We start from the raw sequence: 26,889 nt of genomic DNA, 5'->3' as shown, positions 1-26,889 counted from the left end.
TGAAGGGCCTTGAGGAGAAGCCTTGTGAGGAGTGGCTGAGGGCCCTTGGTCTGTTTAGCCTGGAGGAGACTGAGGGGAGACCTCACTGGGGTCTGAAACTTCCTCAATGGAAGGGGAAGAGGAGGGGCAGACCCTGATCTCTTCTCTGGGGTGCACAGTGACAAGAGGGGAATGTCTTGAAGTTGTGTCAGGGCAGGTTTAGTCTCGGTATCAGGTAAAGGTTCTTGCGCCAGAGGGTGTTTGGGCACTAGAACAGATTCCCAGGGCAGTGGTCACAGCACCAGCCTGACCGAGTGCAAGAAGCGTTCGGACAATGCTCTCGGGCACTCTGTGACTCTTGAAGTGCCCTGTGCAGGAAAGGAGTTGGGACGCAATGATCCTGATGCGTCCCTTTCAAATCAGCCTATTCTGTGACTGTCTGCGATCGGTACAAAGCAGCACTGCCAGACACGCGTGAGCAGAGCAGCCCTGGCGCTGTCCCCGCAGCTGCCGGGGCCGGGCGCAATCCCACTCCCCCACCCTCCCTCACACCACCCCCGCCATTCCCAATCCAGCCCGAGGCTCCGCCCCTGCCTCATGACGTCATGGTCGCCACACATCGGGAGGTCGCGTGACGCGAAGAGGCGGTCTCCCCCACCCCCGCGCCCGGCGGACCGCGCCACCATTGGCTGCGCCGGCGGGGCGGTCGCGTTCTGATTGGCTGTCGGTATCGCGCGCTGTCGGGCGGGCCGCGGGTGAGCGCGGAACCGGGGCGGCGGCGCGGCCGTGAGGGGAGCGCGCCTGTCCCGCGTTCCCGCCGGATCCCGGGACGGGGCTGGTGCTGAGGTGGCGGCTGCTGGCCCTCGGCCTGCGCCCCTGACCCTCGGCCTGCGCTCCTGGCAGCCGCTCTCTGCCACCTGAACCAAGCTGGGAGATGTGCGAGTGTGCGCGCGGCGGTGTTTCCCGCATCCTCCGTTCGGGTTTGGAAGATCCGCGCTGTTGCTGGCATCCCTGACTCCGTGCCTTGTTTTGCTCTGTGTCTGTGTGATTAGGCATCTTCGCGCAGGAGGGAAGCAGATGGATCCCCTGTCCAATCCCGCGCCCCTGGCCTCGAAGCTGCGGCACACGCTGGTTCGGTACCACAGCATCGGAGACAGCGAGTGGCGGGTGGCGAAGAAAACCGTGAGTGCTCTGGCCGCTTCCCGGTTCTGCTCCACAGGAAGCTGTGGGTCACCGGTGCGGCGGAAAGAGCCCGCTGCTGTGCGTGCCACAAGGCTGAGAAGCACTTGGCCGCGCCCTGCAGGACTTGAAACTGACAGAAGCTGTGAAACCATCCCTCTAGAATATCTTTAGATGGCAGGATGTGTTTTTCCTGTTCTCAGGCATACTCTGTCATTTCTTCTACCCATTTGCAGGGGCGTATCTCACGGAAGAACCTGTGTAGGATTATAGGCTTGACTTGCAAGAAAATGTGAAGTAGTTAGCATTAATAGTGTTGCAAGAGGCTGACGTGTACTTCCAGCAAAGCAAACGCAGGCATCTGGAATCTCTTGTCAATAGATAGTTGATCATGCTTCAGCTTTCAATAGTTGATCATTCTTCAGCTGTCTCCCTCTCAGAAAAGAGAAAATTCCTTCCTTCTTAAGAAGGAATTCCTCTCCTACTGTTTCACTTTTCTGTTGTTCTTTAGAGACTGCACTTTATCCTAAGTTTCCTTCCCTGAAAGGGAATACAATTCCTGCTCTCTCCAAGCAGTTTGCCATCCTCTTCTTTTGAGCTGCCTGGGTTTTTTGAGTTATGCTTCAGCAAGCTAAATAGCCTTTACTTGTGCACCAGTCCTATGCTGGGTGAATACTTTTTGGTTCTGTCCTCCACAGAAAGTAGAAGTGTAGCAATATGGTAGGGCTAGTGTGGTAAATTTCTGTCTTTGTCTTTTTATTACAGTGATTTGAGTAGTGCTTTTATTTTTTCTTCATCGTGAGCAGACACTGATAAGACAGAGGCAACTGATCCAAATGTAACTTATTATTTGCAGAATTAATAAATTTGCTGTCTGGAGAGGGAGGAATGGAGCATCCAAGCCTTTCACTCTTGCAGTACACCTATACCATCTCTACTCTACTAAATGTGTTGTTAAATTAAGTACTACTGAATTCCTTTAAAAAGTTACCTGCATCCTTGTGTTCCAAATCCTCAGATTTTACCCCTTTCTCCAGCCTTTCCTTCCTCTTTCCTTTCTTTCCTCCCTCCCTTCTTCCATTTTGATGTTGTGTCATGTAAAAGAAACTAAAGCTTTACCTACCACAAGGAGATGTGTTGTGCCCCAAAATACCTTAAATGATTCTGGATGTAGTACTTAGCAGTACTGTTCTTTAGGGCATTTGGTCTTTTGTGCTTATATACTCATGATTCCAAAGAAAGTGGTGCCATATGGTACTCTTTTCAACACCAAAATTTGGACACTTTGTGCAGAGGTTCCATGTCATAGTTATGTAAAAATCAGAAGATACTGGTTTCTCTATTTTCTCTGGGTAACTTTAAAATAAGTAGACTACTGCTTGCAAGAATCTTCTAGTCAGGCATCTAGGAGAGAAAGGTAATTGAACTTTCTTGTCTGCACCTGCACCTCATGCATGCTTCTGTAACTTGTGTTACAGGAGTGCAAGCAGGAGTAGTGTGGTCTTCCTGTCTGAGCAACATCTGGCTGTTGGCTTTCCAGTGGCCTTGCAATTGGAAGGCTTTCCCTGCTAATGTTGTTCCATTATTCTATGTAAACTGACTTGGCCTACCAAACCCTATTTCTGCACAGACTTCTAGCGTTTCACTCTGAAAAAGCCAATTTTGTGATTTTTTTTGAAATAATAGAAAATTACAAGTAAAAGATATCTGAAAGATCTGAAGAAAATTGTGCAGTGGTGCCCAGGTGAACCATGGAAAATTATAAAGTTGTCTGCTTTTCTTCAAGGAAATTGAAACATTTTGTGGACTTCTTGCAATTGTATCCAAGTGACAATTTATACTGTGTCTTATATTTTCTTTCAGAAAGATGCAACCGTGTGGCGTAAGCCATCAGAGGAATTCAGTGGATATCTGTAAGTTTTCCAGCACAAGAGATACATTTTTAATGTTCCACAGATGTGTTCTGTAGAATTTAGAGATTAAGGCTGTGAATTCTATAGCCCTCAGCTACACCGATCCTACAGGCGGGAAGCTAAATGGGTTACCTATTGTGGCTGTATGATTCCTTTGTAGTTTTTCAGTTTGATGCTTTAGCATTGCATGGTGTCTAGAACAACAGTGAAGTCTGTGGAACACAGCACAGGACTCCCATTAGCTGAAGTGGCAACAGCATCTGTCCAGAAATTATGTCCTGTAAAGCTCAGAATCAAGCCTGGGTTCAGTAGTCCTGAAGGGTCACTGGGTGACAACTCAGTCAGTCCTTGGACTCATTAGTTTGGTTCTCATTAGCTTGGTTCTACTCCTGTGTTATGATCTGCTCTAATCACAGAGGAGTAATGGGAACTCTCTGTGAATAAAGCAGAATGAACCCAAAACCATTCGAATATTCCCAAGACTTGATTAAAACCAAACAAGGCTAGGTGTTGATACTGAAAAATTGATACATTTTATTTAGTAGTAAAAGAGGCAAAGAAAAAGGAAGAAAAAAAAAAAAGAAGTAGAAAAAGGGGAGTGTGTTTGGGGGGACAGGGAGCATGACAGCTTAAGTAGAAACATGTTACCCCTCTGTGGGTCCCAGTGATGTCTCATTGCTCCCCTCTTCTTGGTGGTGAGGGTCCCCCATCCAAAAGTATAGAATCCCATGGATTAATACAAGTTTGGACAGGTGGGAATGCCCAGATGGCCTCCCCTGAGGGGGGCAAGTTTGACACTGTCCCTTGCATGATTCTGGATCTGTCATTTTGCATCACATGCAGCTTTGGTGCGGAATCTGGGGACCCCTTTGGGAGGGCCCTTTATTGGGCCATGATAGCCCCTCTGCTGTCCCTCATGTGGATGTCCCTTAGATGTGGCTTTGCCGGGGTGAAGAGGTCCCACAGCTGAGCTGGTGTTGGGCTTTCACTGCCTCTGAGCAGAGGCTTTTTCACCATAGACCCAAAACCTCTTCTTTGTCCTCTTTTGGTGTGAGGGTCTCTTCCAGCCTGACAGCAGATAAGGCTGGGGCTGTGGCCTCCACCCCTAAGGTGCCGGGTTTAATCCTGTGAAAGTATTTTTATACCCCAGCCCAGACCTGAGTCACTTTATCTTATCTCAAATCAATTTGCAGTCCAGGGCCTCAGTCAGGAGGCCCATTGAGGGTGCTTCTGTGCAGCTTTTGTTACACAGTTTTGCTATAATAGGCAAAAGTCCTTCATAAAACTGTTCAAGCCATAAACCATAGCATTTCAATCTCCAACATCCTGTTACTTCTGCTTTATGAAAAATGTTTTTCCTGTTATATTCGTGATCTCCTTTTTACCTTAGGTTTACTTACCTATGGTGAACTCTGTTGCTAGCCAAGCAAGAGGAGTAAAATGATAAATTGTTACAGTTGTTAGAGAAATAAACAGGATAATTTTTATCCAAGGAAGGAATTTGCCATTTATAAAATACTAACTGTATAAGAAAAGGTAGTATTTTCAGAAACAAATTTCTTGCAGAGAAGAACAGATGCACCCGTAGGTGTTTTCCTGTACTGTTTCTCTGATGTAATTGTGCACAGACCATGCTTTCTGGTACCAAGGTGTTAATGGAAGTGGTATTGTTGAAAATTAATGTAACATAAAGAATTTCTTACTAAATGTAAACACATTTTTCTAGCTACAAAGCTCAAGGAGTGGTGGAAGATGTTACTAACAGAATAGTGGATCATATTCGCCCTGGACCTTACAGGCTAGACTGGGACAGCCTAATGACTTCAATGGACATCCTGGAAACATTTGAAGAGGTGAAGACTTGTTTGGATTCTTGAAGGAGATGTGTATTGATGAATACATTAATTTAACATTCATGTAGAGCAGAGCAATTCTAACCTGAAAGATCAGAACCTTTCTCAGCCTTCTTGTTTGCATGCATGAGCAGCATTGTGCATACATGCTCTGTGTGACCATAGATCAGGCCCTCTGGCAGCACAGTCCTATTCTGAAGCATGAAGTGCATCGTTCCATTAATGCTAAAAATAAAGGAGTCAGTCACAATTCTCTTGGACCTGGGAGGTCTGGTAGCCTCTGATAAAATTCACATACAGAGGGCTACAGTGTGATACTGTGTATGCCAAAGCCATTTCATACAGCTTGCTTTCTTCCGTTCCACAGCAGACAATAGTATTAGTCCAGACGTATGGAAGCTGCAACCTCCCCCTCTTCCTGAAGGCTGACTTGTGTAGCATGGCTTTGTGCTGAGACACAAAATAGTTCATACTGAGGGTCAGGACTTGATAAAAAAAGGTAGGTTTGAAGCTGATTACAGAACAGCTAGTAGCCTTCCTTTGGTTAATGCAGACATTCAGAATGAATTCAAAACCCTCATCTGGACACCTGGCTTGAACAAGGATTGTCATTTGCTCTGTCTCTGAAAGAAGATTTGTATGACAAGGTATTTTGTCTATATAAAATTTATACAGACTCTACTTTATAATATAATAAGAAAGCCTATTTTGAAGAATTGTTCACATTCCATTTTATTTTTCCCTTGTGGATTAAAAGTATTAGATAGAGTATCTTAGTACAAAGAGATTCCTCTTGAAGTTTGTTCATGGTCCTTTTTGACTTCCCAAGTGCTCTTTGGTGACAGAAGAGCCACGTGGCTTTCAGTTATCAGGCATGCCAAAGTTCTCTAGCTTTAGATCTTTAAATCTTTATGGTGCTAGATACTCTCTGCTTCCACAACTCTCAGTTGTAGACCACAAGTCCTTAAAACTTCCAGATCTTAGGTTGAGAATGGCACAGCCATTCAGACCTCATTGAATTTGCAGTGCACTTGACAGACGCTGTGAACTTTGTGAAAAACGTTAGCTCCCTGCAAGCATTACCTTTCCCTGTATTCATTATCCTAAGTTATATATTTTTTTTCCCCTTATAATTCTGTCACTCAACAAGAACTGCTGTGTGATGCGCTATACAACTGCTGGCCAGCTCTGGAACATCATAGCACCAAGGGAGTTTGTTGATTTCTCTTACACTACAAGCTATGAAGATGGGCTTCTAACATGTGGTAAGCCACCACCTGCCTCTGCTAAATTCTTATTTTACAACAGTTGCTTGGCTTAAGATTTGACTCAGATTTAGTAGTAGTAAACATTCCAAAAATGGTCTAAGATGGTCTTCAACAAGTAAATTCAAGATGTTTTAACAAATTTAAAGGTGTTTTAACTTTAATTTTACGTATATAAAGAAGTGTACAAGTTACTGGATTACTCATGAACCATTCCTTTCTGCCAGGCTTCACTTATGTCAGCTGTGGGACAGGAGTGTTAGAGACAAGTTGAGTCCTTCAACTCAGGTCTTAGAGCAAAGTGGGATGAGTAACAACTAGCTTCTTGTAAATGGGAGGAATGTCCTCTTTTAACATTTGATTTTTTGCTTATCATGCTTTCCTGTCGTAGAGTTTGGATGAACAGCAAATTCCATGCATGAAAATACCTGGAAACTCATAGTGTGGCTGTCACTACTACTAAATTCCCCAACCAGAAGCTTATATATGACAAATTTACTGTGCATTATTTTTTTTTTAACCTCTTTCAAATTAATTTCCCTTTTTTTGGTTTGTTTTATTTTCCTTGATAGGTATAAGCCTGGACTATGGAGACGTGACACCAAACTTTGTCCGTGGATTCAATCACCCTTGCGGTTGGTTTTGTGTCCCTCTCAAGGACTCTCCTGGCCACAGTCTTTTGACAGGCTATATCCAGACTGAACTGCGAGGGATGCTGCCACAGTCTGCAGTAGACACTGCCATGTCTAGCACCCTGGCCAATTTCTACTCTGACCTCAAAAAGGCACTCAAAGCGTAGACAAACAGTGATTTAAAAGTCAGCTCATTCCTTGCAATCGGATTATGTTGTTTAGCTTAGCATAGGTTACCTACTAAATTGAGGTAACACTCTTCCTGAATGACACCTGAACCTTTGTTCCAAATAACTTTAGCAAGTGCTTCCTGATGTGATCATTGGCATACATTCCCAGTGCACAGTGCAAGATGCTTTTTGCTGCTCAGCACTGTGCATCTTTGTGAGAATAGCCTGAATCTCTAAACTGCCAGCTTACTCAGTAGAAAGCGCAAGATGTGTGTGTGGGCTTGAAAAATGCAGTGTGAGCTCAGCTCTCTCCAGCAGTTTTGGAAGCCAGGTGCTCAGGATTTTGATGGTGCAGGTTGCTGTACAGGCAGCATCTCATTGAAGATGTAATTTTGTAATATATATATATTTATATTTACCTAAATTTTAATTTATTTTTTAAAGTTTGTTCAGCTCCATCTGTAATTTGCTTTTAAAATTTGCTTTGATTTATCATATGGATATTATATAGCTAAGTTGTTAAATTATACTATTCATAAAAAAGCTATTTGTACTTGAGAGCAAAAATAAGTGTTCATTTTTGGCATTTCTTTGATGTTGTAACTGTAACTTATTTGCTGTTTTATATAACAGTTTCAGTACATAAGGAAATGCCCTTACAGCTGATCCAAAGCTCATTTAGGTCATCAAGTATCTTTCCATAGGTTTTTTGTTGGACTTTTAATCACACAATTGTCAAAATAGCAAACCTCCAATGGATCTTCAGTGACACCCTCTACTTCTAAGGAGTTTTTGATTTAAAGTTGCATGTAATAGTGTGTGTAGGGATTTCATTTGGTTGGGTTTTTGGGGGGGTTTCTTTCTGTGTATGTTTCTTTAACTGCAAACCCTGGAATTACAAAAGCAGCAGAAAGAGCCGCTCACTTGCTTCAGGGATAGGTGTTGCTGTAGCCACAACAGCACAGGCTTGCCAGGGTTCTGGTGCTGTGGAGTGCTCTGTGTTACTTCCCCTAGATTGATCTTTGCAATAAATTAACATCTTAAAGCATGAGCAACTGAAGGCCAAAGCTCAAGCTGCAAAATTGCTGAGAACTGCTGAAGGATACAGGGTCTTTTTTTAAGATGCAGATTTCAAGGATATTCAGCAATCTGAATCTGTGATTCTGACAGATACATAGCAGCAGCATTTAAAAAATAACTCCCTCCCTGCTAGGAACATGAATTCTCTTTAAAATCTGATGTTAAGCCTTTGATGTTGGTCATTTGCTCAGACATTTTAGTTATCCCCATGTTTTGCCAGTGCTCACAGTTGCAAGTTTAGCTGTGTAGGAGTTTGGGAAGGTATCTTGGATCCTTGATATTGTGGAGTTGTATATATATAATCCAGGGAGGGGTAATGGACTCTCAAAAAAACCAAAAATTCAGATGAAAGTCCCCAGTAATATTGGCTTTTTTGACACTGGCCACTGTAACTGAACTCTGAACAGTGAGGACTTTCCTTTCTCATTGCTCAATCAGAGAGGTAGCAAAAACATAATACCAAAAATAGTGGGGGCTTCTTCAACCTGCTTCATGTTTTAAGGTATTTAGTACTATTTAAGACTGTTAAAAACAATGCATGAAACAGCCTTTGGGTCTTTATGGGCAGAAAACGTTAACTCCTTTTTAGGTTTTGTGTATTCTGCATTTCCCTTTAAACCCCTCAATTAGTCTTCCCATTTTTTTTCTACCTTCCTTGTGTCTGCCAAAGTACTGCAAGCTCACAAGGTGATCTTCCACTGCCAAGGACACCAAGGAATTGCTGCCAGAATCCTCTCCTTTCTAGTACTGGTACAGAGGCAATTATGAAATCTCTGGCAGTGCTGCTCCATGAATGATGACATTATGGTAGAGGAAACTGTTTGAAGTGTATCCTATTTTTTCTTCCCAGTTACAAAGATTACATGTGCAGTGAATCTGCATATTCATGTCTTCTCTTTTTAGAGCTGCTGGGAGTGACTAAGGGAGGGGTTGTGATACAGATGTACATTGAGAAAAATATTGCCCAGTTTAAATCTGCATAGAGGCACTTCAGTGCTGGAGAAGTGGGTCACAAGGAGCACAAGACACTTACAGGAGGATGTTTGTACAACACCAGGCACAGAAAAGTAATTGTTCCAAACACCCATTTTAGTGGCTCTGACACATATACAGTATCTATCCATATTTAGTATCCAGTGAAATGGCTTTTTCTGCTTTCAGTAGAGACAAGTTGGTGAAGCACAGAGCGGCTGAAGAAAGAACTTGAGCTAAAATAAGAAAATTGCTAGTGTATTTTTGTATATTGATACTTCTAATAAAAACTTCAGCAACTGATTAATACAGAACTAGAAAAAAGATGTTCGATTTCAAATGTATTTGAACCTAAAATTTATATTATTTTTATATAGCTATAGATGGAGAGGGAAAAAGAACTGTTCTTTAACCAGAATACATCAGAACCAAGAAAGCCACAATATCAGAGCCTCTTCTCCTACTCTTATATTCTCCTGCTGATTTACTGGACAATCTAGGTGGAGCGAAGAGGGTTAAAACAGGAAAGCAGTGGCAAGGACAAAGTGCAGGAACCTATGTTTTGCTTATGCAGAAGAAATGGGAGACAAAGTAAGTGGTTAGTATGGATTTCTATCATTTAGGAATATAGTTGTCCAGAAGTGGCTTCTGAACAAATTGCCCAGGAGTAGTAGAAATCTGGCTTTGCTAGACAAATAGTATGTATATAGACATATCAAAATTATTTTTATATGGCTAATAATTTTTTTTAAAAACTTACTTTTTAGAGATTTGGGCAATGTGGCACTTTATGCTTTGGCACTTTAACTAGGTGCTTTGTATGTGTGTGGGAAACATGTCTGAAGATAAGACAATTTTCATGTTTGGGTTCTGTTCCTCATGTAAAACCTCCAGCATTAAACCTTGCCTGTGATGTGCAGAAGACGCAGGGCTGGGGTTAGCCTACATTTAGAGGCAAAGTACTCTACCAAATCTGGCTGGGAAGTGCACCAGTACTTCAGAGAGATATTCTGTGCACAGGCCCTGATCTCAAATTTGATGAATTTATAAATGTGAAACATGATGAACTTATAAAACACAGCATATGTAATTCCTCCAGTAATCGTAAGTAGCCAGAACATGACAATGTGGCCTGGTTGTTTAACCTAGGAGGTTCACTGTTGTAAAAAAATCCCTAATTCTAGAGAAACCACTCAAGTTGTGCCTGTGAAAGTCTGTTTTAACAGTGGGTTTAACTTACTGTGTTCAGCATTTAAGCAATTGTATTTGTATTTTGAGTGCAAATGCAGAATAAATAATGGATTCCAACAGGCTCGTGATGTAGTTTCTTAAATACTTGTGCAGCCATATGTAGCATTTTTGGGGAGTTATGTCTGATGATGTGGTTCATCTTCAGCTGCATGGTGATCTCTAATGATACCAGTTTGTCTCCTTAAATCTAAAACCCATAAGGCCTGCCTTCACTTAGAAACTTGATTTAGACTGAGGAAAATGCCTAACTGAAATGTCTTGAAAGCTGTACAAGCAGGATTTTCGCAAGGCTTCAGTTCTAAAAATGTATATGCAGGAGTGTTTGATGGCCCGTGATTGTTGTGGATTATTTATCTTTTTGTATGTTTAAGAAGTGATCTAATAACCATAAATAAATAAATGAGCATATAGCACCTGGCAGAAGGCATATAGATGTATATTAGATGTATAAAACAAGCTGCAACATGTATATTGTCATGTATTTAATTAGCACCTACAGAAATGAAGAAAATCCCTGTATCTTCTCTAGAGCCTTCCCTTGTTTCTCTTGCCAAGCTGGCATAAAGGCAGTAGGGTTCTGTAACATTTGACTTGGGTGGAAAGAGTTGTTGCTTTCCTCTGTTGCTGACAGAGGGAACTGTCACCTCTGAAAAACAGCACACTCTTGTAGGGCATGTATCATGTCACTTTCTGTAAAGTGTGGTAGGGGTAGGTATAGAGGCCACTTGGGATCTTAGGATAATCCTTAAGGACATTAATTATTAGAATTGGTAAAAGATTGATATTCAAACCCATTTCCTGGTGAAAGATAATAGAAAGCTGAGAGAGATTTTAAACCTACACGAAATGTTAAATGTTCTCTAGAAAAGAATATATCCTGAAGTCCTAAACCACCATTCTAACACATTCTGCCTTTTCCAGTCTGCATGGGCTGTGCTGGTGACTCAGTTTTACAGTTCATATAGGGGCTGCTTATCATGGAGTTAACCTTCTTTGGAATTGTGCCACTAGCAGGGAGAAAGCAGACACAGATGGTAGCAGCATGTGGCAGGAGATACCTGTGCATATTGCATAGCTGACCCACATGATAAGAAATGCCACATCTGGACTAAGGAGCCTCAAATACCAACACATTACCCAGAACTGCCTTCTCTGGAGTTACTTTCTTTAAAACATTTCTTTCAGTGTGCCAAGACACTGGGACAAGCTAATAATCCTTAGGTTACCTGTATCAAAGATCAACTGATCTTAGAAGATCAGTTATTGCCTGAAGTGTAACTGGAAACTGACCTTGCTCAGGCCCTCACTGGACCAGTTTGGCTCTGCCCTGGGATGCATGGGGGTAGAAATCACTTCCTGAGCTCTGTACCTGGGCCTTGCTGACCTGCCTGCCAGCAGAGACCCCTCTCTGTGGCAGTTTATAACCCTGGAGAGAAAATTATTATGCCAAGATTCTGTGACTGTCTCAGCCTGCAATTTGGGTTCCAGTCAGGGAGCATTGCTGCTGAGGCATTGGTGTCACTAATTCCAGCTCCAGGGTGCACTGGGGAGGCAGGGCAACAACGCTCAAGTGGATGCATTTGAGCCGCAGCAAACACGAATTTGGTCAACTCATGTTATTTGGGTGCCATACAACCCCTCCTTGTTATATGCCTAACAGGATTTCAAGCTCCTCGCAATTTGAAGGGGGAAGGAAAGAAACCACAGCAGGCCTTTTTGCTGGAGCATAAGCCATGTCTCCAGAAACCACCCTCTCTTCTGCATACAGGATTAACGATGCAGCCTGTATGTGCGCAGCCATATCTGCAGAATTTCATGGTCTCTCTGTTTCAATCAGCTAAAAGAAAATAAAATTTTGTATATGCTCAACATGGGCAAAACATCTTTGTGTTCTGCTGTGTGCCTCCCAGCCCACACCATGGGAATAGAGCTTCAGTGGAAATGAAATTGAGGAAATCTTGATGACCACCACTAATACCAAAGAAGTGAGGATGAGGGAAGAGACCCTCCATGCACTTTTTTTTTTTTAATATCAAATGAAAGTATGTAGAATTCATTATGGATGTAAAAATATTGAATCACTTCTCAAAACTACCTGCATCATGGGATATTTGAAACATAATTTTGGGGATATGTAAAATGTTGAAGGAAACAAGTGCCTGAACTGCTGAGAAGGACATCATAACTACAAAAGCCCAGTGCTTTTTAAAGAAGACTTCACTAGACATCAACAGAAATGCAGAAATTTGATAGTTATGAGGCAGGATCATTATGTTTAACTCCCCAGCTATCTTAACTCATTAAAAGTTCCTCTGACTTGTTAATTCTTATTTCCCATTTCCTTATTTGCCTCAAGTTCACTATAAAGCCAGTGTAATGTTGTGCTGTATCACGAGCTCCAACTCAGCTGTTTGATGTGCTATTTTTAAGAGGTCAGGCAAAAGCAAACAACCCTTGAGCTCCAGGGGGAGCTCGAAGCCAGCTTGATACTTGCCCTCTTCTTTCCTTTGGTCTTTCCACTGCCCTTTTCCATTCTGTTACAGAGGTGTGACCAAGATGATTTCATGAAAGTGCAGTAAGAATATATGCCTTGCATTAGCTTGGGATAAGATTCAGCAACATCCATGGAAGTGCCAAATTAAACTATTTTTTTTCCTGGAGCACTGTTGCCATGCAAAATGTCTTGTGGAGCTTATAATAATATATTTCTTACATTGCTCCAGGATGGAGAGATTTTGTAAAATCATCTCCCACAAAAGGATATGAAGGAACTTTGCATTCATGCAGTTTGCAGGCGTAGGAGTTGTAGGTGACAAGAATAACAAGATGCTCCAGTACCAGGCAAGACAGGACACCACTGAGGGTGATAGATGTGGGAACAGAGCAGAGAAATTAAAAAAAAACCAAGTCCTTTCAACATGTCAGTCTTGCAATGTTCTCCATTCAAGTACCATGTGCAGCTTTTGACGACATAGCTCAAGACAAAGAGTAGTCAACTAAAAGCAGAAAATTCATATTCCAGTAAGAAGAGGAGTGTAAGACTTCTGGGGTAAAGGATTTGTTTGTGCTGCTGAGAGAAAAGGATGCTGAATGAAGGAGCACATTGGATTTGGTTACAGTAAACAAATCATTGTGAAATGGCTGCAGAAAACAAATCATTGTGATAGAAAAACTGTTAACTGCAACAAAAAGACTTGGGACTTTGTAAAATACTTCCCAGTTAAAAGAGAAGCAGAACTAAAATGCACAAGGAGGTGGTAATTTCTTAATTGCTGGAAGTAATTAACAAAAAGGGACACAAGCATCTATATCACATAACCCACCCCTGGGACACAGAGGAAGCCTGGACAGCCCCTAGTTTTGTACTCCACCATTAATAACAGATTTTGTTTGTTATTCAGCTGCTAACTTTTGAGGAAAGAGGAGCAGGGGAAATGCTGTGCCAAGCTGGAATTCAATCTGGACTTTGCAATATAACCAATTAGTACCCATGATGACTCCTCTTTATAAGGATGAATATTGTTCCTTACTCTACATTGAGCATTAGCTATCAGCAAATAATAGATGTAAACTTTTCTAGATTTACTAGTTTATTTAGCATCAGATCCGTCATGCAAGACACTTATTAAAAATAGACATCCCAGCACTGAAGCATTTTCTCATGGCTTATCAGCATTCCCATGCAAACACACAAGGAGGTACACTTGTCCCACACACAATACATGGAAATAACGAAATCGTCATTTTCTGGTTCAAATTTCTCTCTAATTCACTTGCACAGTATAAGAAAATTTACTACACAAACAGGCCTAATCAGAAGCAAAAGGGTAAAGTTAAACAAGCAGACTATAAACTGCTATTTAGTTGCTTACATCTTTGCTAGTATAAGAAAAGAGTGTTGATAGTACAGGATTTCTTACACATTAAGCAGTAAGTTAAGGATTCAGGAACACAGGACATGGAGCTAATTTGAGAGAGTCTGCTATATATATTTACAACATTCTTCATTGTTATTAGTTGGAGTCCAGCCTCCACTGCTCTGAGATCAACGAGCTTCTGTAACAGGCTTATAAAATATTTTGTGTTATTAATCAAAGGCACCATTTTTTCTGTTTGTCTTGGAAACATCAGCACATACCCTAACCATCCAGCATACAGTATTCTTGAATTAACAAAAGCACAATATTCCCTCCTTATGGTCCTCATCCAGCCAGAAGCCTCCAAACCAAGGCCAAGCCTTCATGTATCACACTTCTTCCAAGCCTCCAAACCATGCACCCTTCATGTATCACACTTCTTCAGGTTAAAATCAGTTTAAGCTGATGAGCTCCTTACTCTGGGTGGGGAGCAGCCAGGCAGCCTCTGCTTGGAACCCCTGATCTTGCAAGGGTGTGGTGGTATAACTCCTGGGGACCAACAGACTTCTTCCCCCAGGCCAGAGAGCCTCAAGGAGTCATCCCTTCTCCTGCTCCCTGACAAGCTGGAACAGCCACCACTACTGCTTCCCTGCAATAACATCCTGTTCATGGTGGACTTGACAGTGTTGGGTTAACAGTTGGACTGCATGATCTTTCCCAACCGATCTCTTCCAAAGGTCTTTCCCAGCCTGGATGGTTCTATGGTTCTATGATGTGGGTTCACCTCCACCTCTCCATCTTTCCTTCTCCCTGAGCAACCATTTCAGAGGTAATTTCTCACAAGCATAGGCCACTTGTCTCCATGTATCCCAAAAAATAAAGCCAAAAAAAACCCCAAGGAACAACCAGACTTGAAAACAATGTCCTCTTATGGAACATTCAGTAAAATTTCTGCTGTTTAATCAGAAGTGTTAGCATGACATCTCATGAGGATTTGGTGTGAACAAGGAAGTGTTCTTCTTTCTTTGTGTGAACAAGCACAAAGAAACTGTTTGGGTTAGCTCTCACCAGTTAGTAGTTGTAACTGTCCTTGTTTTTAATTCCTTTCAGTAAAAAGAATCTTCATTTGTAATTATTGTCTCCCTGCAACCAAGGTGGTAATGATTTGAGCAGTGCAAACAAGGCACCTGTCACTACACTGGAGGTAGTACATTGATGATGGAACCAGCCTTGGATGCTCTGTAGGGTCCTTGTCATTCCTGAGGAAAATACTTCTCAGGGAGGACACTGCTGCAGCAGGCTTTAGGAGGTATTTCAAAGATATTTTTGTCAAAATATACATACAGTCCATTTGCTTAGTTTCATGAAATTTTTCTTGACAAACTTCAGTTTTCTGTAAAAGACTACTTCAGGCCCCCATGGCCAGCTGAGGGAGAGACGACTGGGGAACATATTAATAGTACAAACAATACAACTTCAATGTCTTACAAATGAAGGGTAGGGTCAGTGGTGACATTTTTCCATCTAGAGGAGGCTGTCACTAGATACATGTGTTTGCACTACTTCCAGAAACATGGCTGGTGGGCATATCAGGAAAATAACAGAAATCAAGAAACTTGAGACCTCAGAATGTACATATATAGACACTTCTCACTTTATCCTTTGTTGTCACAAAGCTAAAAAGGAGCTCCTTTTGGTGTGTTCTGTAGCAGACTTCTCTGGTGTGTTTGTTGTGGGTGGTTATTGTGCAGTTTTATTTGGGGATTTGTGTAGTTGTGCTTGTTCATGCAAATTTCACATTTGTAAGTAACATCATCATGCTTTGGGATCTGAGGGCTGATAGGATAGTGTAGACCCCTATGCACAGTTCTGTGTATGAACAAATATGACTCAATAGCTCCTAGAACATACAGTCTCTGGGACAGATCACATGTAAATCAAACCCAATGGTTTGTCCTCAGCTTTCAAATGACCAGAATAGCTGCTTCAAGTAATTTGAAATAATAATTTCAATTAGAAGAGCTAACCCAGATCCACCCAACATAGGGATAATAATTACAGTCTTTTTTGTTGTTAATGGGACTTTCCCTCTGTGTACTTATGCAGATACAATGATTGGCTCCACAATTTTGTATTACAAAGCAGATCATTATTTACAGTTCCAGGCAACTAATGGGACCACGTGCTCCAAACCGACTTTGCAGCTTCTTGTGCTAACACTGTAAATGGCAACATGGCATAAAATAGGATTCTAAGTGTGTCAACTCATATTATGTAAACAGTGTTAGGAAGGTCACTGGTCACAGAACACATGATATTTTTCAGAATTCCCAGACCTTACTTATCTCTTTGGATTGACCTAAACAATGTCTTCCACAGAAGGAAAAAGGTGCTGTTGGCAAAGGAGCTTCCTGGTGCTGAGGAGCAGAACCTGGCACAGTGCTGTTCTTGTGCCTCTTTGCTCTGAGCCACTCACCCTGTGCCTACAGCAGCCCAGGTGCCTTCATTTTCTTTTGGGAGAATAACCCAAGAAGCTCAGTTATTTTCTGTGTCTGTCTGGCACTTGTTGCACACCAGTGAGCTATTTCTGTCAGCCAGGTATAGGCTGTTAAGAAAGGAATCTGAAGGTGCCAGCAAACAGCATGAGTCTGGGAACTGGAGAGGGAAAGTAGAAATACCTCTGCCTGGGTACCAACTGGCAGTGACAAATCACACCAGGGATGGCTCACAGAGAAATATATGTACTGACTGGTGAAACCCAGACTCTTCTGGGAGCAGAAGAGCAGGAGTGAAACCCACTGATGGAACCAAGGGCAACAGCAGATTTGGAAGGGCTGAAAAGCTGAAACCTGCCAGGTGTCAGATGGCTCTTTACCCACTGACTGGCAGCTGACAGCTGCTCCTGGGTGCCCCTGGGCCAGGAGAAAAGAGATGAAGCACAAAGAGGAAGAATAACGATAAGCCCTTTAGCCATTAATGTTAACACATGTTAACACAAACTCTGAAGCCAGAGTTTCAAACAGAAAAAAAAAAAATCCCTTTCTTTTAAGCTTTGCTCTTTATGTATCTTCCTATAGGAAGAACTCTGTGCTACTTCATAGGGGCAAACACTTGCTGTTAAATATACCTTGGCCAGTAAACATCTTCCTTTTAAACAAATAAAGGGCCCAACTGTTCTCACACATGCTGTGGATGGAACATCACTGGGCAGGGTTTCTGTGCAGTTTGGGGAAGCTCCAACTCCTCACAAAATGCTGTTCTTGTGTTGTCACTCCTCTTCCACACCTGTACTGAGCACACCAATGGAAGGCTTTGAAATGATCTTTTTTCCAGCTGTGTCTTGGAAGGAGCCAGAGCAGGGCAAAACTCCGTACTGTTGTATTTGTTATCTTCCACACCTTGATTTGCATTACTGAATTTCATCAGCAAAGATCTATGTACACCAGACTGCTAATCATTATAGTTTCAGGTCCAGCTGAGTAATGCTGGCAAGGGACAAATGATGGCTTCAAACTGCGACTGCTGCAACTTTTAATACAGACTTGGTTCTCAGATTGTTCAGCCGTCTCTGCTTTTTATTTGATAAATTTATATATTTATGTGTTCATGTACATATTCAGATTTCAATCTATAATTCTACTGCTAAATTCAGAATTGGGCCACTTCAAGTATTCCATTATATTCCTCCTTCTGTACTATGCCTATTCCCAAAATATTTGAATGCCTTACAATAATAACTGCATTCATGTTCTCTTTTCCACTTGGGAGGGGTAGAAGAGGATGTATGTATTTATTGAATTTTTAGTTATGTGTATGTATATCGTTCTATCCTTCTATTAGTTAGAGGATTCACACTCCAAGGAATGCTCTTCAATGCTCCTTCAGCAATCTTCTGTATTACTCTGGCCAGAAATTTTACCTCCCAGATGTAAAGAATCTGCAGCCTTGCCGGTAAGAATTTATATGTCTTCTGGAACTAAGATCATGAAATCACAAAATCACAGAATGGGTAAGGCTAGAAGTGACCATTGGCACGGTCATCTGGCCCCAACTCTCTGCTCAAGCCAGGCTACCTAAAGCACATTGCATAGGATTGTGTCCAGGTTCTGGAATATCTCTAGTGAGGGAGATATTGCCTCTCTGGGCAATCTGTCCCCAGGTGTGGACACTTGCACAGAGTAAAGAAGCTCTTTCTCATGTTCAGGGGGAACATCCTGGACATCAGTTTCTGCCTATTTCCTCTTGTCCTATTGCTCAGCACCATGGAGCAGAGCCTGGTCCATTCTCTTGGCACCCTTCTTTCAGGTATTCCCATGTATTAATGAGATCCCCTCTCAGAGATCCCTGAGGGGCAAGCTCCCTCAGCCTTTCCCCATAAAAGAGTTGCTCCTGTCCTGTCATCATCTTTGTAACACTCTGCAACCCTAGCTTTAGAGCTCTGTGTCTACACTAGGCAAATATTTCCCTCATATTTTTCCCCTTTTCCTTCCTTATTTTCTTGTTATTCTGCAATGCAGCTGATGTTTTTTTGTCAAGAAAACATGGTATTGTGCAGGGGCTTATCAGGGAATTTAATATAAAATTTTTTATACAAAAGAAGAATGAACTCTGTTTATGTTCCAACTGGATTAACTCTGATAGGAAATAAAGGATATTCTTTGAGTTGTTATTGTTTTATAAAGTAACTTTAAGGATGTTCTGCCTGTCTCTTATATTACCGTAGTTATCTTCAGGACTTGTGTGTATCCCTAGCACTGGTCTCTATGTCTAACTGTACATCTTTCTTGGTCAGCCTCTGATATTTTTTGTTACATGAATGCCATGCCTCCATAAGTTGTGCACACATAACCTCAGCAGCAACAATGTTGGCTCAGCCACACAAAAATTAGTTCTTCTCCAGGAGGAAAAGCCTCTGCACAAGCCTCGGGTCAAGGCACTGTGCTGACACTTGTGTCTGCCATTCTGTAAGCAGGCAATGTGCAGGACAATGTGCAAGGATCTGCAGGGAGTCCTCCACTCCACACTTTATAATACTGCTCTCAAAACCCCAGAGATGACCCAGCACATGTGCAAGAGCTGAGGGACATTTATTTAAAGACAAGGGCTTATTTTCCAGAGTCCTGCTGCATTTGCTGCTTGTCAGATATTGCTTTCCTTCTGCTGAGTTGGACACTAACAGCTCCCAGTATCATTTTCCCTTTCCCTGCTGCAGAAAATGTGGTGTTGTCCTCACTTGTCCTATGGCTGCCAGCTCTGTCTGTCTTCCACTTGCAGTGTGAGTTGTAGGAGAAGGTGATTCATTTGGAAAGTGTGGAGGCCTAGTGACAGTGAGCCACAGCCTCCTGCAGCCTGGGCCACCCTGCTGGTCTGAGCCACTTCAAATAACTTTTTGGTTGATGCTTTGATCCTGCTTTGCTACCACACAGCATTTCAGAGCATTTTGCTGTATTCACCAAGGCAAAGGGACTGCTGGGCAGTTTTTATCATACTCTGTGTGCCCAACAGCTTGCTCATTTGTGTGGACAAATAGTACCCTTCTTCTGAAGAACCTGCTGTATCAAAAACTTTTGCCTGGATGGTATTCTGCATTCAGAAGTTTGATTATGGTGTGTCTGCCTCTTTACAGCATGTTTGCACACTTTAGAGTACAAACTTCAGCCAACAAACCAGCACCAGTCTCACACAGTGCAATCTATTGTGTCATCCACAAAATTACAAGCAAAAGTGTTTGGAATTACAGGAAATCTGTTCTACTTTGGAGGGAATCTTTCTGAAACTGGGAAAACCCCTGCTGTGGTGCAGAGGCAGGACTTCCTTAGCCATTTAACAGCAATCTTTTCATCATTTCAGCTCTAAAATATTACCCTACAATTGACTAGTGCTGAAGTCTGCTTTTACAGGAAAAGTTTTACTAAGTTGAAATACTTCAAAAATATTGGAAAGTTTCCCCTTTTGTACTTAAAGAACTTTGTTAATATGTTAAATATTCTAAAGAATTAAAGCTCAGTATTTCAACAGAAAAGAGCACAAGTAACTTTCTAATTAGCTTATAACCATGGATTTGGAAACATCTGCTCTTTCCCCAGTAGTTTTCAAGTGTGTTCACATTTTTCAGCCATAGTAAGACACTGATGTTGCACATCCCAGTCTGCACTACAGCAGATGCCACCAGGATGTGATTTTTCAGACAAAGCCAATGCAGGTAACACCTGCATCTTCCAGTGCATGCATACACCCAACTGCTGTCATACATCAAATATATCAGCTAGGCACTGTGCTTTGCCAAGTCATGTACTAGTAATCACAGCCTCAGCACAGACATCCTGATTGCTTAATATTGAGTATGATAAAAACAAAAACAACTGAAGCCCCAGAGCCTAACACAAAACTGAGTTGTCTCTGAAGATCATGCTGTCACAGAGAGCTCTTAGATATCTTAGATATCTATGCTCTTAGATATCATCAGCTCATAGTTATGATATTCTGTGGTATAATTTAGCAAAAACCACCACTGGGAATCAGCTGGGACCACTTTTCAGCTCAACAAACTGTGCCTCAGACGAAGGAATTTATACTCAAGCTCTCACAGATGTGCAGTTACTGCTCAGCCAACTCCACTTCTGCAGGTTTGAAGCAATTATCCCAAATGAAGGAGAAATAGTACAGAAATCCAGCCTCTCCCATCAAATTTCCCTACTGACTGAATTTGGATGACTTCACTACAGTATAGGAGAGTGGAGTAAAGTAGCTGAGAACTGCCTCTTTCCTTCAGTGACCTGAAAGGAGGTAAGACAGACAGTAAAAAGTGAGACAGGTGGATGTATCTATGATCTTCTCCAAAGTTATTAATCTTGCTGTATTTGTTTCCAAGGGAAAAATCTGTAAAAGTGTCACGTTGGCTTGCATACAGCTGTTATGCCCCTGCCAGATGTTTCTGCTGACCTCAAAGTGTGTCCTTTGAAAACTGAATGGATGCATGTATACTTTACATTTCAACCCTTCCTAGTTAGCAAAACTTTTTGTTCAAATTCAGAGAGTTCTGAGAAATGGATAAAAAATCTCAAGTATAATAGATCCATTAGCATGCATTTTCACCCAGTAAAGACAGGATCTTTAATCCTCCTTTATATATTAATTTAGGGCACATTTTATTTATTAAATCTACCATACGAATAACATTGTATTACCCTTTAATTTCATCAGGAAATGTAGTTATTGAATGCTTTATTAAAGTCTTGTTTTTTTCAGTAGCTGCTATATTTTTTCAAGGCAAGTTGTGCAAGGCCTAACAACAACATAAAAACAATTAAAGCTAAAGAGGAATGATGATTGTATTAGGATGTTAGGTAACTATCAGTATTAAAAAGTTTAACAAGCACAAATGACATTTTTGTATGTCAGGTTCTTTTTGCGATTTTTGTAATATATCAGTACAATAGTCACATGCTGTCAAATAGATAACAAACAAGTGTAAGTGGTCATACACACTGATGCACATTAGTTTTTCAGTTCCTAACAATCACATTCAACAAGAACATCAAGATAGCTGAAGAGCCTGACCCTACTTTTGCAAGCTGATTGATGCACACAGCTGCTAACTCAAGACAGCTCTGGGTGGATGCAACATCGTGCTGGTGGATCACTTTACAGGACGCATCCTTTGTTAGGAAAATGTGGACTAATTACAAGTGGAAACTGCTCACTCATGAGGTTAAATTACTCAGGAACCAACTAGATTATACTACTTGCTCCCAGACCTTGCATAAGAGTGTTTCCCCAAAGCAAAATCAGTAATTGTGAAATAGCTTCAAGCATTTACAGCTTATTTAAATGCAGATTATTCCCTTAGGGTTTATAAAATGTCTTCTATCTGCAGATTAGAATTTTAATGAAGAAATAAAATGGTATGCCAGAAATTTGCATGTATTTTAATCCTTGTTTAGTGTGTGGTTTTGTTTTGCTAACACTTTACTGTGGAATGAAATAACAGAGTAATTTTGGTTGTTATTAAAATACTGTATATAAACAAGAAAAGTCAGAATAAGGCATTCTCAATGCAAGTTTGAACAATGTACATTTTCATGCCCAGTGGAACTACCATTTCAATTTCTTCTCAGAAGTAGTGGAATGTTTTTTTGTGGTTTTTTTTTTCTTTTTTTTGCATGTAAATCCCCAAATACTTTTTCAATTTTACAGATAAAAAACATTATTTCATACATCAGTTTTAAAAGCATTGGTTTGGTATTTCCTTCCATTTTTCTGCTGAAGGACTATGAACCTGGAAGGAAACAGTTCAAAGAAACTCACAACATAGATAAGACACCTACTTCCATAAAATCAAACAAAATAGCATTTTGTTTCAAATGCCACCTAGGAACACTAGATAGATGAAGTATACACATTATGGTAGGTAGTTAATAATCCCCATGTTTTCACCTGCCGATATTACTGCAAATTACACTGTTTCCATGACATGCCTAATGGAACAGTTTACTATTTTCATAAGCAGTCACATGCACTGAAGGTAGGATCATCAGGTGGGGCCTGTGACACCCCAAAGCAGAACCAGAGAGGCCAAGCTTGCTAATCTCTCTTGCTGGATGACAAGGTAGCTGGTGTATGAAATGACATCTCCGCTGACATGAGCGAGCGCCATCGATCTAAGGCATTTCTCCGGGAGCCGCCGCTGTCGCCTCCTGCGAGGGATTTTCTGTGTCCGCGGGCTGGCTGTTGTGGCCGGGCGCCGGGCTGGGGCCGGCCTTGTGGCCCTCGTGGGCGCTGTGGCTGCTGGCGCTGCCGAGGCGTGTGGAGGCCACCACAGCTTTCACTGCAGCCTGGGAGAGAGGGGACCAAGCAAACATTCCTTAGGGAATGCGGCCCGTGGGCACGCGGCACTGCCCCGACAGCAGCAACTACATTCAGTCTTCCTGGGAATGTCAGCTTTGGATACCTGCCTGGGCCCGGGTGGATTTAGAAAGCCACCTGGCATACTGGGTTGAGGTTTAAAATTGCTGCTTTCACAAGGTTACAGGTTGGGTGACGTGAACTTTTTTTTCAGCTATACTTGCTGGTTTTTTTGTTTCTTTTGGGGTTTTTTTTGTTAGATTTTTTTTTTTTTGCTTTGTTTTGTTTTGTTTGTTTTTGTTTTGGTTTTTGTTTTTGTTTTTGTTTTAGAAATTACTTCAGGTGTCCTGCCCTGAAGCCTGATGGCAAAAAAGAAAGTCATCATCTTCTGTCATAATAATAAAAACCACCAGTACTACCACTGATTATTCCATGAAAATTTCACAAAGAACACAATATTTTTCACTATTGCACTGTTGTATATTCCAAGCACAATGTTGCAGGGCAGATGGGCACCTTCCTAAGTATAGGCATATGAAAATACACACTAGGAGGAGGATTTCATATCACATGTAATATCACAAAATGAAGACACATATGAAGACAGGTATATTAGCCCTTGCCTTGAACAGTTTTATTGCCTGAAGAAAACCAGACATACAGAGGTGAGGAAAATAAATGCTAATTTCTGTGTGCGACAGCTCAAGCTATTTTTGACTTGGCAGCTTTTGCTTAGATCAAAGCAGGTCTGCAGGAAGAGATGAAGAATATAGCAAGTTTTATGGATTCTTTGGAGAGGTAATCACACACATACACACACACACACACACACAGAAAACACACACAAAAAAGAAACAAACAAAAAAGTCCCACAAAGAAATAAAAAGGAAAAAAAGATTTTAATGAAAAGCAGATAACATAAGCATTGTCAATAGAAAAGAATCAGCTACAACAGATTATGAAGAAATACTATAAGGCATAAACCAAAGAAATGGGCAAGAATTTTGAGAGAGTAGACCTCTTAAAGGAAAAATCACAGACATCCACATTGGTGGTGAGAGGACATTGGGAAGCTGATCACAAACGGAACAAGCCACTTAGTGATACTATAATGTCTAAAGGCACTTTCAATGTAATTTAGTGTCGCAAGAAGTGTTGGATGTTTATGAAACAAATTCAACACAGCCTATGAGAAACCAAATCTTGACTGAAACCTTTAGAGTTACTCTTTAAAATTTGTCTTTACATAAAGAAAGTCTGCTGATGGACTTTTATGTTGGGAAAGAGAAAATAATTGCATATTATTCTTAATAACAAAACAACAGCCAAAGCGTGTACTCACTACTTTGATGTCTGCTTTGGTTTTATTTTTTTGACCAGGAGTTAACTGTCAAAAAATTTATTGTTTCTTTTACAGATATATTGTGGAAAATTATTAACTCTACAAGAAGCTAACTGCTAACTTCAATCAATCCTCTTAATAATTGGAGATTTGGTAATTTAATCTTCAACAGAGAAGCAATGAAGAAATAAACTTATAAAAAGTGATAGTTTGTAATCACAAAAGAATAAATTGATTTAGTGTAGGGGTCTAAATAAAATGAGCTTCAAAAATATCTCTGGTGTAAAAAATATAAAGAAAAACAAAATCAAAATGTCAATGTGAATTATATCTATAATCTCTGAGAACTTTGTAAATGACAAAACAAATTTCTTTGCCCTGTAGAAATTCTCTGCTACAGTTCTCTACTAAAAAGAAATAGCAAAGCCAAAGTTAAGGCTCAGTTTTTTTGTGAATGGATTTTTCTATGGAATTTACTAAAGCTCTCAGTTAAGTTGCTTTTACTCTAATTCCCCAGGGCTACAAGGGCAGCTTCACTGTAGCTGTTACTAACAATTCCTGTGCTGAGGTATCCCTGGAATTATCTCCTGATCAGATGAAAATCTTTAAAAACTAAATAACGTATTAGGAGAAAAGAAAGTTTCCTGATACTATGTCAGTCAGGTGACCAATTGCCTGCTATTTGCACCTAAAGACATTTCCCTGCTTCTTCCCATGGCAGATATGTGGACTGGATGGTAAAGGAGCATCCTGGGGATATTTATGGACCTACACATCTGAAATGCTGACTCAAGTTCATACAGAAGGATGGCTTAAACCTCCTGCTTTGAATTGACAGGTACAGGTGGGTTAGGGATCAAAATATTCTTGAATAGACTAACTTTCTTCTAGATTGATGGATGCTTATTAAAAAATTACTCAGTATGCCGTTCTTTCTGGTCAGTATTCTAAGGATGCACCAGCAATACAGGACAGATGGATGGACAAAAGCAAGAAAGGAAGAAGGGAAGAAAAGATGGAAAGTAAGGACTTTGTGAAAGGTGTGTACATCCTCAGTGGTCCTATCTGTGTAGATAGAGTTTTCAATCAACTTCACCAATTTTTTATTTGTTTTGGCTTTGGTCATTGACTGAATCAACTTCAAACTTCTTCAATCTTCATCAGACATCTTAAATGAAAAGCTTCCATAACACCATGGAATATTGTCCTCAAAAATGTGCAAGGTTTCTGTAAGGCTAATAATTTAATTGCATGCTTTCATAGCCAGAACAGAGACTATGAGCAGAGACTTGCCTTAAGTTTACGCCGGGCATTGAATTCTTGAAGTTTCTTTTGTGCGTTGTCCATGTGTGCAAAGTTTATTGCCTTCCCTGTGACCCACGGGTGCTGCAAAGCCTGTAGAGTGGTGAGGCGTTTCTTGGGGTCTAAAACAATCAACTTTTTAACCTGCATCACAAGCAAGAAATACAAAAGACTGTCAACCTTATTCTTCATTCAAATTTACCTAGTTTTGCATTTGGGGGCTCTGGCCTTGGTTTGGAGAGCATCTTAGGTGAGACATTCTAAGAAACCAACAAGAGTTTTCATTTGTGTCTTTGCAAGTATTTTGCTTCTGGCATTTCTTGGTCCTCCATAAATAACATCTGATTAAGACAGCCACTAAGGGGGAAGAAAGAAGAGAAAGTACCAACTGGTTACCAACATATTAAGGGTATGTACCAATGCAGCTGACCTGTATCTATCATAGGCTCTTTCATGTCTGACTTGTCACAAAAACCCTAAGAGGTTCTCAAAGTCTCTAAGCAGTCTCTCTCTCTACTTCAGGATTTGGACAAGTCTTAAACTGGATTAGAAGGTTTAAATTATGCACACGCAGCTCCTGCAGGCTTGTACCATGCAGTCCCTGTCATATACATCACAAAGGAAATTTTTCTTTCAGTCACTGAAAGACCTCTTGTACATATTAAAAAAAGCATTGTACAAGTGTTTCTGTCTTAACCCACTCTGGAACTAATGCTGTTTACACCATTCCTTCTATCACCACAGCCAGAAAACCTGGACTTCTACAAACATGACACTAGGATATTTTTGGGAAAAGGCACTGCAAACATACCCTTAGGACAGCAGATGGTCCTGCTGGGTACAAAGTGTGACCAGTCAACTGACATTCCATAAGTTTTATTGTATCTCCGGACAAGTGGAGTTTTAAAAAAAGAAGAAAGGTGAGGATGGAGTAACAAAGTACACAGATGGCACTCTGCAGAGCCACACTTACCCAGGTCTCCTGACTGCAGATCCTCTTGGAGCAGTGCAAGTGATGGCACAGGGCTCCACTGCTCCTATGTGCCCAAGGGTGAGGGAAAACTTGCTTTAGGGTTCCCTGAAATCTCCCTACAAATACCTTTAAAGTTGCTGCCCTGAAGTGCATGCAGGAGAACAGGCATTGTGGTGAATATTGGTTGTGTCTACAAGGAAGTCTTTGAGTTAAAGAAATCCCTTCAACTGAACACTGAACTGCCCACAGCATGGGTTTTGAGAGTCATGGTCATCAT

At 41.2% G+C, this 26,889-nt stretch overlaps 2 protein-coding genes across 4 annotated transcripts in view; one reads left to right on the top strand and one right to left on the bottom strand.

Moving 5' to 3' along the window:
- Nucleotides 1-777: 777 nt before the first annotated feature.
- On the top strand, nt 778-7,340 carry STARD4 (StAR related lipid transfer domain containing 4). 2 transcript variants are annotated; one of them, XM_066569564.1, is made up of 5 exons: nt 778-1,161; nt 3,022-3,071; nt 4,798-4,924; nt 6,075-6,189; nt 6,762-7,340. In XM_066569564.1, the coding sequence occupies exons 1-5, from the start codon at nt 1,057-1,059 to the stop codon at nt 6,986-6,988; spliced, it is 624 nt and encodes a 207-aa protein (XP_066425661.1). In that variant the 5' UTR covers nt 778-1,056; the 3' UTR covers nt 6,989-7,340. The 2 variants fall into 2 exon arrangements, with proteins under 2 accessions (XP_066425661.1, XP_066425662.1); XM_066569565.1 differs by lacking the exons at nt 778-1,161; nt 3,022-3,071; nt 4,798-4,924 and adding an exon at nt 5,365-5,423.
- Nucleotides 7,341-21,358: 14,018 nt separating this feature from the next.
- CAMK4 (calcium/calmodulin dependent protein kinase IV) overlaps nt 21,359-26,889 on the bottom strand; it is a 139,772-nt gene continuing 134,241 nt past the window's right edge. For both annotated transcript variants that reach the window (XM_066569562.1, XM_066569563.1), the window contains 2 exons: nt 25,631-25,783; nt 21,359-22,985 (listed from right to left, as the gene is read on the bottom strand). In XM_066569562.1, coding sequence (XP_066425659.1) covers nt 22,812-22,985; nt 25,631-25,783 — 327 coding nt within the window. In that variant the 3' untranslated portion in view covers nt 21,359-22,811. The remainder of the gene's footprint in view (nt 22,986-25,630; nt 25,784-26,889) is intronic.

The sequence above is a fragment of the Molothrus aeneus genome, chromosome Z (genome assembly GCF_037042795.1).
Source record: "Molothrus aeneus isolate 106 chromosome Z, BPBGC_Maene_1.0, whole genome shotgun sequence".
In the NCBI taxonomy this organism is placed as follows: domain Eukaryota; kingdom Metazoa; phylum Chordata; class Aves; order Passeriformes; family Icteridae; genus Molothrus; species Molothrus aeneus.
The sequence above is the reverse complement of the archived record's forward strand: the minus strand, read 5'-3'. Positions and strand labels throughout refer to the sequence as shown.